At 31.4% G+C, this 12549-nt stretch overlaps 1 protein-coding gene across 1 annotated transcript; it reads right to left on the bottom strand.

Annotated features, from left to right (window-relative positions):
* Positions 1 to 1993, bottom strand: LOC21399290 (probable methyltransferase PMT16). Its single transcript, XM_024163388.1, has 5 exons — positions 1781 to 1993; positions 1107 to 1218; positions 700 to 970; positions 172 to 324; positions 1 to 70 (listed from the first exon to the last, which is right to left on the bottom strand). Exons 1-5 carry the CDS (start codon positions 1991 to 1993, stop codon positions 1 to 3), a joined length of 819 nt encoding a protein of 272 aa, XP_024019156.1.
* Between the last annotated feature and the right edge of the window lie 10556 nt (positions 1994 to 12549).

The following is a 12549-nucleotide window of genomic DNA, read 5'->3' as shown; positions in this document are numbered from 1 at the left end:
TTAGCAGTTACCTGTCCTCAAAGAGGCTAATAAGTGAACCAGCATGAATGAGTTCCCTGCTAATTCGCACCTATCCCAGAACAAAATTCCAATGTAAGTAAAGCACAGGTAAATAAGTAAAAAGTACGTATAATTGATGAAGGAAAAAAACAAAAAAAAAAAAAGCATTACCAGTTTTGATAAGTTCCCATCAAGCCACATTCATGGATTGGAGGGACTAAAGTCAGCTTCCCTGGCCATTTGACCAATTTCCCATCTGCAACTTCATTTAGGCCTCTCTCATTTTGCATTAATGGGGCCAAACAGTTCTCCATTATTGTGAAGCTACAAAAGAATTATTGGGGTTAAGTGAAAAATAGTCGATTTTGGAAATGATTTTCTGTTCATGGAAGTAAAGAATTTCAACTTTTAATTAGCTGCTATAATGTGTGTTTCTTTGCAGCCAATTAAGAACTAATCCTAGATTAAAAGAACAAAAAGTTGACAAGAAAAGAACAGTTTGAAGATAATAAACTGATGCACAACTAGTGGATCATATATCTCATGGGGGTTTTGGTGTCTTACAATAAAGAACTATCTCCACAAACAGAAGTTGAGGTTTTCATAAGATAATAAACAAAAGTTTTATAAAGAGAATATCATAAATTAATTAAGAACCGAAAATCTCAGAAATGAAGCCAGATTATGTTGAAAAGTTACCACGCCATGACTGGATTCTGATCACGGTGAACATGGTTAGCGGGTTTTTGCCAAATAACAAGAGCAAGATTATCCTTCTGCTCCAATTCCTTCCAGCACGCACCTTTTTCCATTACCTCAATCTCAAGCTGCTCAGCTTGGAGATCTTCTTCTGTTTTTTCCCAACCTTTCCACTGTCTCTCCCAACTCACAATTAGTAGACCCGTCGAAATCCAATAGTACCCACCGGGATGCAGAATTCTAACATCCTCAATTAAGTAAAGCTGATCACCTACACAAATGAACTTAAATTCAGGAACAACTAGTCTTGTGCCCCAACAAGGTAACATAAGAAAATAAACCGATAAAATAAAATAAAAAATAAATAAATAAATAAATGCAATCTTGAAGTAAGAAAATTTGATTACCATAGGGAATTAGGCAGCGTGAGATGTGAGCCATGTCAAATTCCCTTGAAGGGTAGGAAAGTCCGATGGATGCAAGGATTTCAATTGAAGGTGTCAACAACAGTTTCTCAACCTGGTGTAAAGAACAGACCATTTTCATTAAATTTCAGTTTCTCAATAAGTTTGATTAATCTAAGTGATAAATTGGCGTGTAGATTTAGAGAGCTGAGATTCTGAGTCAAAACAGGGTGAAATTGTTGAGGGAAAGATGACGTGAAACTAATCATATCTTCTTTCTTTTTAACTCAATTAGCGATATTTAATTACAAATTTCAACGCATTTTTTTTTTTTATCGTAGAAAATTCAAGACATATTTATTACTGAAAAGATCATGGAAAAGTACACTACAAGGTCCTTTGTACTAGTAATCAATGAGGGAACATTAAAAGAGAAAAACAAAATAACTGCTCAGGTTGACAAACATCTTCTTTACGAATTAACTTAACAAAAGACTGAACGTCTAATTGCAGCCAAGTTATTAACAACTTCAACTTTATGAAAGCGCAAAGTTTGCCGAGAACTAGTTTCACTCCTATTGTTGATCAAATTCTTGTTCTTACGACAGAAAAAAGAATTTAAAGAAAAGGAAGAAGAACGAGTATCTGAATCTTGATAATCAAAAGATGAACTTTACCTGGCCGGCTGTGGCCGCAATGTGTCTCCCCAAGCTCATTATTGTCGGAAAAACGCGAGGTATATCGATAAAACAGTCAACGGGAGAATCACGATAATGAGTCCGCCTGCCATATTTGCAACTTCTGGGGAAACTTTTCCCGGTCCCGGAGCTGAGACTTTCCTGACCTTGTAGCCAATAATTGTCTTGGCATCTTGTCTGGCCATTAGGCATCCTCGAGTATCAATCTTGAAAAAAGAAGAGGAAAAAAATAAAAATCAATCAATCTTTGTTTTACAAAGCAGAGACGTAGAGGGAGAAGATCAGGAGAAGTTGTTGAGAATTTGCCAAGAAAGCACACCAGATTTCATGCAATTCTTAAAGAAAATCAAAGACAGCCACACAATTCCCGAGAAGAGAAAAATCTTCACATGCATTAATCAGAAGAACGATTTCAAAACACTAACCAAGAGACGGCTAAGTTAGACTTTCACAGAAATCCTCTCTCTAAGAATTCTCTCTCTCTACTTCCCAAGACATCAAACTCTGATCAGCAACCCCCGCTTATACAGCCTATTCCTATATCGGGGCCTAACTAATATAACTCCGACTAACATTTATATAACGACTAGTTATTTTAAAAAACTTGCCACTTCAGTACTTGATTACTAATAGACTCACTTAACTAACAACCTCCATCGTGAGTCTAATATCCAATTCAATTCTTTATTGTCATCTGGTCTTCTCATTCTTCTAATCCGAGCGTCCGAGAATTTGAGTGTAAAGGATGAAAAGAAATACATAAAATATAAGGGTTTGAGATATATAAAAATACTTTTTTTTAAGGTTTTATTTGCACTCACTTCTTAAAATTTGTTAATGAGTTTCTATTGTAAATTACCCTCAAGATACAACAAACTCTTAAACACAATATCTAACAATAATATTGTGTTTCAGAACATGAAAAAAGCGTTAGACAATAAGATGGAAAATACAAAAAAATAATAACAATATATATCAACTTGTTGCAATGAAAAGTGATGCAACACGAATTCAACCGTCAACCGAACTTGAAAAAAGTGAATTGAATTGAGAAGGATGATGTCGAGACACGTGTATCGCGCTCTCCTTAAGACAGATTCGTCCCCTCCGGCGAGCGCTTGAAGTTACGTTAGACGTCCGTCTCCCAAGAACCAACAACAACGACGGTAGCATGAAGCATTATCGAAACCGTCCGGTGAACTAGAACTTGCACATTTCCTCTATCACCAAAACGAACTTCAAGACTGCAAAGGAACTCGCGAAAACTGAGAGACAACTAGCGGAGAATGTGTGTATTTTGTGTTCTGTGTGTTTTCCTTCATGTGGAGAATGCCTTATATAGGCTCTCCAAAAAGATGTTACAAGAAATGGAATTATGGGGATTTAAACACACACCACAATAGAGCAAAAACTATTCAATTTTTTTTTTAAATAAATCCGGCCACATTTCTTCACCTAGATTCCGATTTTGATGATGAAAAACTAAAGCCATTAAGCTCATTAACCATGGCAAATTCGATTTTCTTTCATTAGTCACCATCAAGCCCCATTACACACCATTAAGGACACCATTAAGCTCATTAACCAGGCCAAACAGTTTTGACAGAATGTGGACAGTCTTGGGCAGAAAAAAAATTACAAAAAAAGGCCCTCACGGAGTAGGCTTTTCGGTCCGACATTCGTGTCCACAGGTTGCGGGTGCACACAATGGACTCCTAACCCTCTGGATCCGTTATTTGCATCCCCATGCGCGTGAGAGAGCCTCTCAAGTATACATGCTTACCTAGTCTTCAAAATGCAATCACTTAGATACACCACCAAGGCTTCATTCCTAACCAATGTGGGATTTTATAATTTCCATCCAATTTAACTATTTCAAGTGGCATACTTAGAACATCCATTTTTTATTCACCTAATATCCATTTTGAATGTGTGAATATCTGATTTTGAACTTCTAGTGACGGAAAATGCAAATTCATTGAGATCTGTCCCAAAATCTAATTCAGCATCTTTCCAATATGGACCTTAAAATAGGCCTTTAACATGACTTATCAAGCTATTTTTCTAACAAAAGGTATGTAAATTTTAAGTCTCTATTTTAAAATTTTGAATAACTGAATATTAAAAAGTCCTATTCTCATAAGAGATAACACATATAGTAAATGTGTCTGACGATAAATCATAAGTTTCAGCTATATTTTTATTGATCTTCTTTTCTCCTGATTTATTAATGATTAATGATAAATTCTAATAACTATTCTATAAAATAAGTATCCAATTATTATTATTATTATTATTATTATTATTATTATTATTATTATTATTATTATGCAATAACTGACTAAGAAAATGATTATGGCTAGTTTCGAAGAAAAAAAAAAGTGAAAAAAAAAGTGCAGATATGGTGTTAAGAGATAATAATGGAAAAGGCATACGGTTCAAAAAAAATTATTAAACGATATAAAACAGGTGAGGCAAGACTTGAGTTTGAGAAGACGTGGATTTTATCCCCACCATATAGATGAAAAAGATAGTCTAAATTTGTTACTTTATTTAGATATATATTTAAATTTGAGAGATGGGATATATAAAAGTAAAAATTAACGCATAAATGAAGCTTTAATACATTTTATGAAAAAGTGGGGAAAAAGAGTAAAAAAAAAAAAAAAGATAGATGGTCTTTTTTCTTGTAGTCACATACCCCATAGTAAAAAGGAAATATCCGTAGGAAGATATTGCTACATGGCCTAATCAAATTCAAATCCGACTCCGAATCAAACTTGAAGGAATAATTAAGAAATTTCAGTAACTATAAATATCAGATATAATTAAGCAGTGCAAGCGTACTACACAATCAAACACCAAAGATCTACTCTAGTCTTTTCCAACCTCAATCCTCTTTTCTTTTTTGCTATTTTCTCCTTTCAATTCCCTTGTTACTAATCTAAATTACAATGGTCACTAAGCAGTTTTTAGCTTCACTTTGGAGAAGACTTTATTATTCTTCATCCAATTCGAACGACACCGAGTCGAACGATTTGGCCATCTTGAAAGGTTTTTTTTTTTTTTTTTTTTTTCATATAACTCTTCACATTTATTTTTCTTTCTTCCAACTTTAGCTATTTGTGATGAAAATCAATCAAATTAAAATAAACTTGTTCCAATTTTAACGTGTGTTATATTGGTTCATTATTATATATTATATATATAAGGCATGCATGTTAAGCGTCTAATTTTCTTTTCCTGTTTTTCTTCTATATAAAAAAAGAGTTTTTGACGTATATGACATTAATTATTTTTGAATTATTATGACATTTAATCAATTTGTTATTAATTCCGAAGTTTTCATGTAATACTCTCAGCAAGAGAAGCTAAACCCAGTCACCATTTGTTGAAGATTGAGTCCTTTAATAAACTTTCTGAAAATCTATCGTCGCCTTACATCGCTGAGGAGTTTACGGCAGGAGGCTATACATGGTATGTTCTTAGCATTCTTATATTAATCCTAAAAAGTGTTGCATTATTATTTTTCAAAAAAAAAAAAAAAAAAAAAATTCTATCTCTAGATTTGCAAAAGTATTTAGTTTAGAACAAAAATACATCTTTGAAATTTTTGTAATTAAATTGGGCGTGCATGGCAGGCTTCTTTGTATACACCTGCAGGGTGATGAAGAGAATGATGGAAAAAATCATGTTTCTATTTATTTGGAAGTGACAGATTCGACTGATCTTCCTGATGGTTGGGAGATTAATGCTACTTTCAATTTCTTTGTATACGATCAGATTCGGGACAAGTACGTTGGTCTCCAAGGTATATATCTATATACATATTCTCCATATACGAACACACACCGACACACACACATATATAATAATATAATATGATATCGTTATTTATAAATTACACAAGTTGTAGTAGCAAATTGTATTGTACCTTTTCCACTGTTCAATATTTATTTTATTTTATTTAGTTTATTTTTTGAGAATATGTAGTGCTCAAGAATTTAATACAATATACGAAAACTAAAAAACAATTTAGTATTAATTATTGTTCAAGGTTAATAATAAGCATTTGATCAAAGTATATACATGCATGTATAGGATTGATCATATATAATTTATACAAATATTTCTAGGAACTTTTTCTAGTAGTCTCTATAATTATAGATTACCAGTTGTCTTTTACTCTTTAGTCGTTAAATCAATATCAGAATATGTTTGTTCTGTGTACTATTTTAATGTTATCTGATTTTAATCAGATCCAACAATCACAAATTAAAACTACTAGTATAGTAGACTACCGAAAAAACTCTCATATTTCTAGGGATTTTCAAGTTTGAATTTCCTTATAAGAGATTTGAGCTTTATTCTTATAGTACTTGAAAAGCACTCACTTCACTTGTAATTACACGTAGAGGCGCGAAAAAGACGTTTCTACTCAATGAAGAACCGATGGGATCGTCACAAAATTTATTGATCTTAAGACGTTTAACAACCCATCAAAAGGATACCTCATCAATGATATCTGTATTTTTGGAGTGGAGGTTTTCATTTCATGCACCCAGATGCATCTGAGGATGATACGTGAACCCGAAAGAATTTACAAATTTAAATGGCAAGTTGACAATTTTTCAAAGAAAATACGTGATAAGTGGTACAAATCTGATTATTTCGTTGCTGGAGATTATAAATGGTACGCACGTATAATGTTTGATATACAACAACAATATTAATAATGTTATTTGCAAAACTAACAGATTGTATTGTTTGAAAACAACTTATATTTAATCAGTATATTATGTATATTTTGGTGCCTTAAATGCAGGAGGATGTTGTTGAATCCAAATTGTCATGCTTTGAGTAAAGGAAGCATTACAGTTGGTCTGGAATTCGATACTTCAGCCATTCCTCCCAATAATAGGCTGCTTATGAATTATCTTCTTCGGTTGGTGGAACAAAACAACAAAGATGAAGATATTGAAGTTTCTGGTGAATATATATATATATATAATGTCTTTTTTATTCTAGTTTTCCTTCTTATATATTCTCTTTCATGAATTGGAAGAAAGATTTTTAATTATAAGTTTTTACCTAATTTCTTTTCTTTTCGTTAATTCAGGTAGTGGTTTATTCTACTCCTCTAGATATACAGATCCTTCGAGTACTTATGGAGATTGCATCCTAGAAGGAGAAACTGAGCATCATAAAAATCCTTATTTCATATCTCTTGCTGAACTATACTTTGTTATTTAGAAGGATACATAGATACAGATATATATATATATATATTTATAAATATACATCTACTATTATTATTATTATTATTATTATTATTATTAATCTTTTTAGAGGGAGTGCATAATAAGGATTTTCATTTATTTACCCGCCAAATATGGACACGGATTGTCGCTCTTTGTCTCCATTATTTAGCATTTGGTCTTAGTCGATTGGGTAAATCCATCGAGCGGATCTTTCACTGTTACGTCTTTCATTCCTAAGCCTCATCAGTCTTTATTAGTGGATCAAACCAATTTTTATAGTCGAATTTTATTATAGGTGGTGCTCACTTACGACTATTTTGAATATGTAATTTTCAATGAAATGAAATTTTCCCCAAAAAATACCTGAAAAGGTTAATTCAAAACAAAGAAAAAAAATGTAATGTAAAGGTAAATTGCATTAAGTACAATTTATCCTCCAATACTTTATTTATCCGCACATACGTGTACATATATTTATGATCGATTTGATATACATAGGTATCGTGTGGGTTTTTTCAAAGTGAGGGAGAATATGCGCATTATACAATGTACGGACTTTTAATGTCTTTAATTGCTAATTAAGTTCACCATCTTTGACTTCATGGGTATAATCTGAATGCCAATCCTCTATCCTTAAGAAATAAACTGTATAATCCTCTGATCATGGATGCAATCTAATCTAATGGTCTTAATTATAGTTATTAAGTAGTAATAATAGTATGGTCCTGATTATAGCGACGAAATTTCATTTTTAAAAGAAAGAACGTTTTACTTTCTCATGTACACTCGTGTCAGGTAGTACAAACTGACATAATTATTTAGAATATAAGAAATATTAAAAATAATTAAAAACAACTAATTATCTCCTAAAAATTAGCCCTAGAGTTTCTGATAAAACATAATAATTAGTATATAATTTATCTTGTTATTCTCTTTTTTTTTTGAATAACTATTTTCTTGATGTGAAAATTACAAGTACAATATCGCATACAAGTAATAAAGTAGTGAATAAAGTATCGTTCTCACGAGGATTGCAAAATTTTAATTAAGTACCCAAATTGGTTAACTATAAAATTATTTGAACAACCTAAAATAAAATAGAAAAATAGTAAGAGCAAAATACAAATAATAACTCAAATAAATAAACTAAAATAAATAAAAGACTCAAACAAATTAAAGACTATGGCAACTGATTTCACCAAATCTAATCTTCTTTAATTCATTATTCTTACTAACATTGCCTATTATTCATGTGTTAAAACGAGTAACCCTAAAAAAAAATCACACGTAAATATACAATCCATTGGACTTCTACCTCACAAAGGCATAAAACACTACGAATTAGTAATAAACAACACCAACGTTGATTCTGGAGGAATGAGAGGCTAATGTTGGGGGGTTGGTGTTGTGTGGATAAAGAACTAATATTTAGTTGAGCACAAGAAAAATTAGGAAAAATAATAATAATAATAAAAGAAATATAAAATAATAAGAGAACTATTAATAGTTATACACAATACCCACGATCATAACGCTTAACGGATTTCTTTAGGATAAAAAAAGTAAGACTCAAAGCGAACATATGTTCATAATGAAGAGAATGATGGAAAAAATCATGTCTCAATTTATTTAGAAGTGGCAGATACGACTGACCTTCCTGATGGTTGGGAGATTAATGCAACTTTCAACTTTTTTGTATACGATCAGATTCGGGAAAAGTACTTTGGTCTCCAAGGTATATATCTATATACATATATATTCTCCATATGCGAACACACACTGACACAGACACACACACACATATATATATTCTCCATATACGAACACACGCAGACACACACACACACATATATATATATATAATAATAATAATATAATATCGGCATTTTAAAATTACACAAGTTGTAGCAAATTGTATTGTACCTTTTCCACTGTTCAATATTTATTTTATTTTATTTAGTTTATTTTTTGAGACTCTGTAGTGCTCAAGAATTCAATACAATATGCGAAAACAATAAAGACATTAGTATTAATTATTGTTTAAGGGTAATAATAAGCATTTGATCAAAGTATATACATGCATGTATAGGATTGATCATATATAATTTATGTAAATATTTCTAGAGACTTTTTTACAAGTCCCTATAAAAATAGATTATCAGTAGTCTCTTACTTTTTAGCCGTTAAATCTGTATCAGAATATGTCTATTTTACATATTTTTTCAATCTAATATAATTTTAACTAGATTTAACGGTAAAAATATTAAGACAATTAGTAGGGTAGAATATCAGAGACTCTCGTATTTTAAGGGACTTTTAAGTTTGAATTTCCTTGTAAGAGATTTCAGCTTTATTCTTATAGTACTTTCAAATCACTCATGTCACCTGTAATTACACGTAGATGCGAGAAAAAGACGTTTCTGCTCAATGAAGAACCTATGGGGCGTCACAAAATTTATTGATCTTGAGACATTTAACAACCCATCAAATGGATACCTCGTCAATGATATCTGTATTTTTGGAGTGGAGGTTTTCATTTCATGTACCCAGATGCATCAGAAGATGATACGTGAACCCGAAAGAATTTACAAATTTAAATGGTAAATTGACAATTTTTCAAAGAAAATACGTGATAAGTGGTACAAATCTGATTATTTCGTTGCTGGAGATTATAAATGGTACGTACGTATAATGTTTGATATACAACGTTATTTGCAAAACTAACAGATTGTATTGTTTGAAAACAACTTATATTTAATCAGTATATTATGTATATTTTGTTGCCTTAAATGCAGGAGGATGTTGATGAATCCAAATTGTCATGCTTTGAGTAAAGGAAGCATTACAGTTGGTCTGGATTTCCATACTTCGGCCACTCCTCCCAATAATAGACTGCTTTGGAATTATCTTCTTCGGTTGGTGGACCAAAACAACCATGATGAAGATATGGAAGTTTCTGGTGAATATATATATATATATATATTGTCCTTTTTAGTCTAATTTTCCTTCTTGTATATTCTCTTTCATGAATGGGAAGAAACAAAGATTTTTAATTATAAGTTTTTACCTAATTTCTTTTCTTTTCTTTAAGTAGTGCTCTATTTCGCTCCACTAGATATACAGATCCTTCGAGTACTTATGGAGATTGCATCCTAGAACGAGAAACTGAGCCTCTTAAGATGCCTTATTTCATATCTCTTGCTGAACTCCAAGATCCGAAATTGGGTTACCTCAAAAATGACACCTGCATCCTAGAAGTAGAGATACAATTCTTGCAATGTTTCTTTTAAAGTTTAACTTGAGTATAATTTTTGAGTTGAATTTGAGTTATAACTTGAGTTGAACTTGTAACTTGAGTTTGTGTTTAGTTGTGTACATTTGAGTTATGGTTTGAGATAAGAATCTTTTTGAGTTTGTGTTTGAGTGAGTCAAAACTTGAATTTGTATTTAGCTAGTATTTTAATAAAAACTCAATGTTTATGAAAAATTTTAATAGGGTATATGGGTCGGATTTTATTCATCTTTTCGTTGTTAACGCATAGAAAAAAAATCATCTCAATCAGAATTAAAACGAAAAAGTTATAGCATTTTTAAGAATAGAAAAAATATTGTTCATTAATTTGAGTTCGAGTTTCTGAACTCGAGTTGGATGAGAAACTTGAACTCGAGTTTTAGTCCTAAACTCAAGTTTAAACTCGAGTTTAAACTTAAAAGAATATGAACTCAAATAAAGTTATAACTCAAGTTACGAGTTTTTCACTCGTAATTTAGGTGAGCAACTAAAGAGACAAGCATAACGATTAATGTAAACGAACATTTACTATTATAATAAGTAATTCAGTACGATCGTTTCCTAACTTCCGTGTTGTTCTTTTAGCCTTTGAAGTAAGGCCGGCAATATGGGTCACGACACGACGACACGACTCGAAAACGACATGAATTTTGCGGGTTAGGGTTGAGAAAAAAAGAGGTTCGGGTCAGAATTGGGTCGACCTGAAATTGAAAAGAAAAATACGAGTCAATTTCGGGTTGGACCCGCCTAACCCGAACACGACACGAAACTCGTAAAAAACTAAAAAATACATATATTTTTCATTTCATATTTTAAATTTTATTATGAACTTGTGATATCATGATAGTTATACTCAAAATCTTATACTATTATTTGCTTAATTTCAATGGATGTTATTGTAATTTAGTGTGTTATGAATTTTAAGTTATTTCTAATATGTAAAAAACTAAATAAAAGTATACAATTTTCGTGTCAATTTCGGGTTCACGGGTCAATTTCGTGTCACGGGTCATTTTCGGATCGTGTCTTGTCAGCTCGTAAAGTGGTCGTGTCGTGTTCGTGTTGCGGTTTTTAAAAAATTTCGTGTCACGGGTCGTGTTCAGGTTGACTGAAAATTTTAAAAAAATGATCAAAACACGACACGTGACACGAATTGCCACTCAAAGTTTGAAGATTGTAAATGTATTGTTGTTGCTAATAAAATATTGTCGTTCTTGTATAATGCTGTCGATTTTAAAATCTCGTCGTTTGTAAGAAAAGTTGTCATTTAGGAACAGATATTGTCGTTTTTGCCTTCCTTTATGGTGTCAAACCAAAATTCCTTGTCGTTTCATCAAAAGTAAATTTTTGTTCTATATCGTCGTTTCTTCACATTGCTGCCGTTTATTAGTGGTTTAACTTATAAGTGATTTTATAAATTTGTCGTTTTATGGGATGTGTTTTCGTTTTATTAGATGTTCTTTTTTATATAGTGACGTGACTAATGTCGTTTGATGGAGAAAATCGTTTTCATGTTTTTGTTGTTTTCAAGTTAAGTAGCAGATTGTCGCATTGAAAATGATGTTGTCGTTTTTTTTTAATCTTTTTAATCTATTTTGGTTTAGAGAAATTGTATTAAGTAAATAGCATATTTTAAAATATTTGAAGTAACAGTAAAAGATTTTTACCACGTAAAATTTTTATCTACGACTTGATTTACAAGGTAACTAACCACATAAATTTTCTTTTACGACTTGATTTACGTGGTGAAAAGAGTTTTTACCACATAAATTTTAAATTTATTGTTATTTACTTTAAATAGTTTTAAAATTACTATTATTTTTAATTATTTACTGTTTATTTCACTCTTTTTTTATTTATCTTTGAAGGAATCACTCAAATTACACTATTTGACCTCCGATATTTACTTTTAGATAGTAAGTCATCTCGAACATTGATATAATCTCATGTGAAGTCACGTGATGAGTTTTCATCTCTTTTGAAACGAAACTGTGGCAAAGAGACTAACAATGAGGTTTTTACAAAGTATGAGATAACATATTGTGTAATTCGCATTTAAGTTATAGTACATGAGTCATTTATGAAAATAACCTAATCTATCATATAAGATGATGAGTTTCATAATAAGGTAGTTTCACTCGTTTCTTTCTCCTTGTAAAACCAGCTCCACCCCTTTTTTGCGAGTTTTGTTCGCG

The sequence above is a fragment of the Morus notabilis genome, unplaced genomic scaffold, assembly GCF_000414095.1.
Source record: "Morus notabilis unplaced genomic scaffold, ASM41409v2 Scaffold1154, whole genome shotgun sequence".
Lineage (NCBI taxonomy): Eukaryota > Viridiplantae > Streptophyta > Magnoliopsida > Rosales > Moraceae > Morus > Morus notabilis.
This window is presented reverse-complemented; position numbering and strand designations above follow the sequence as displayed.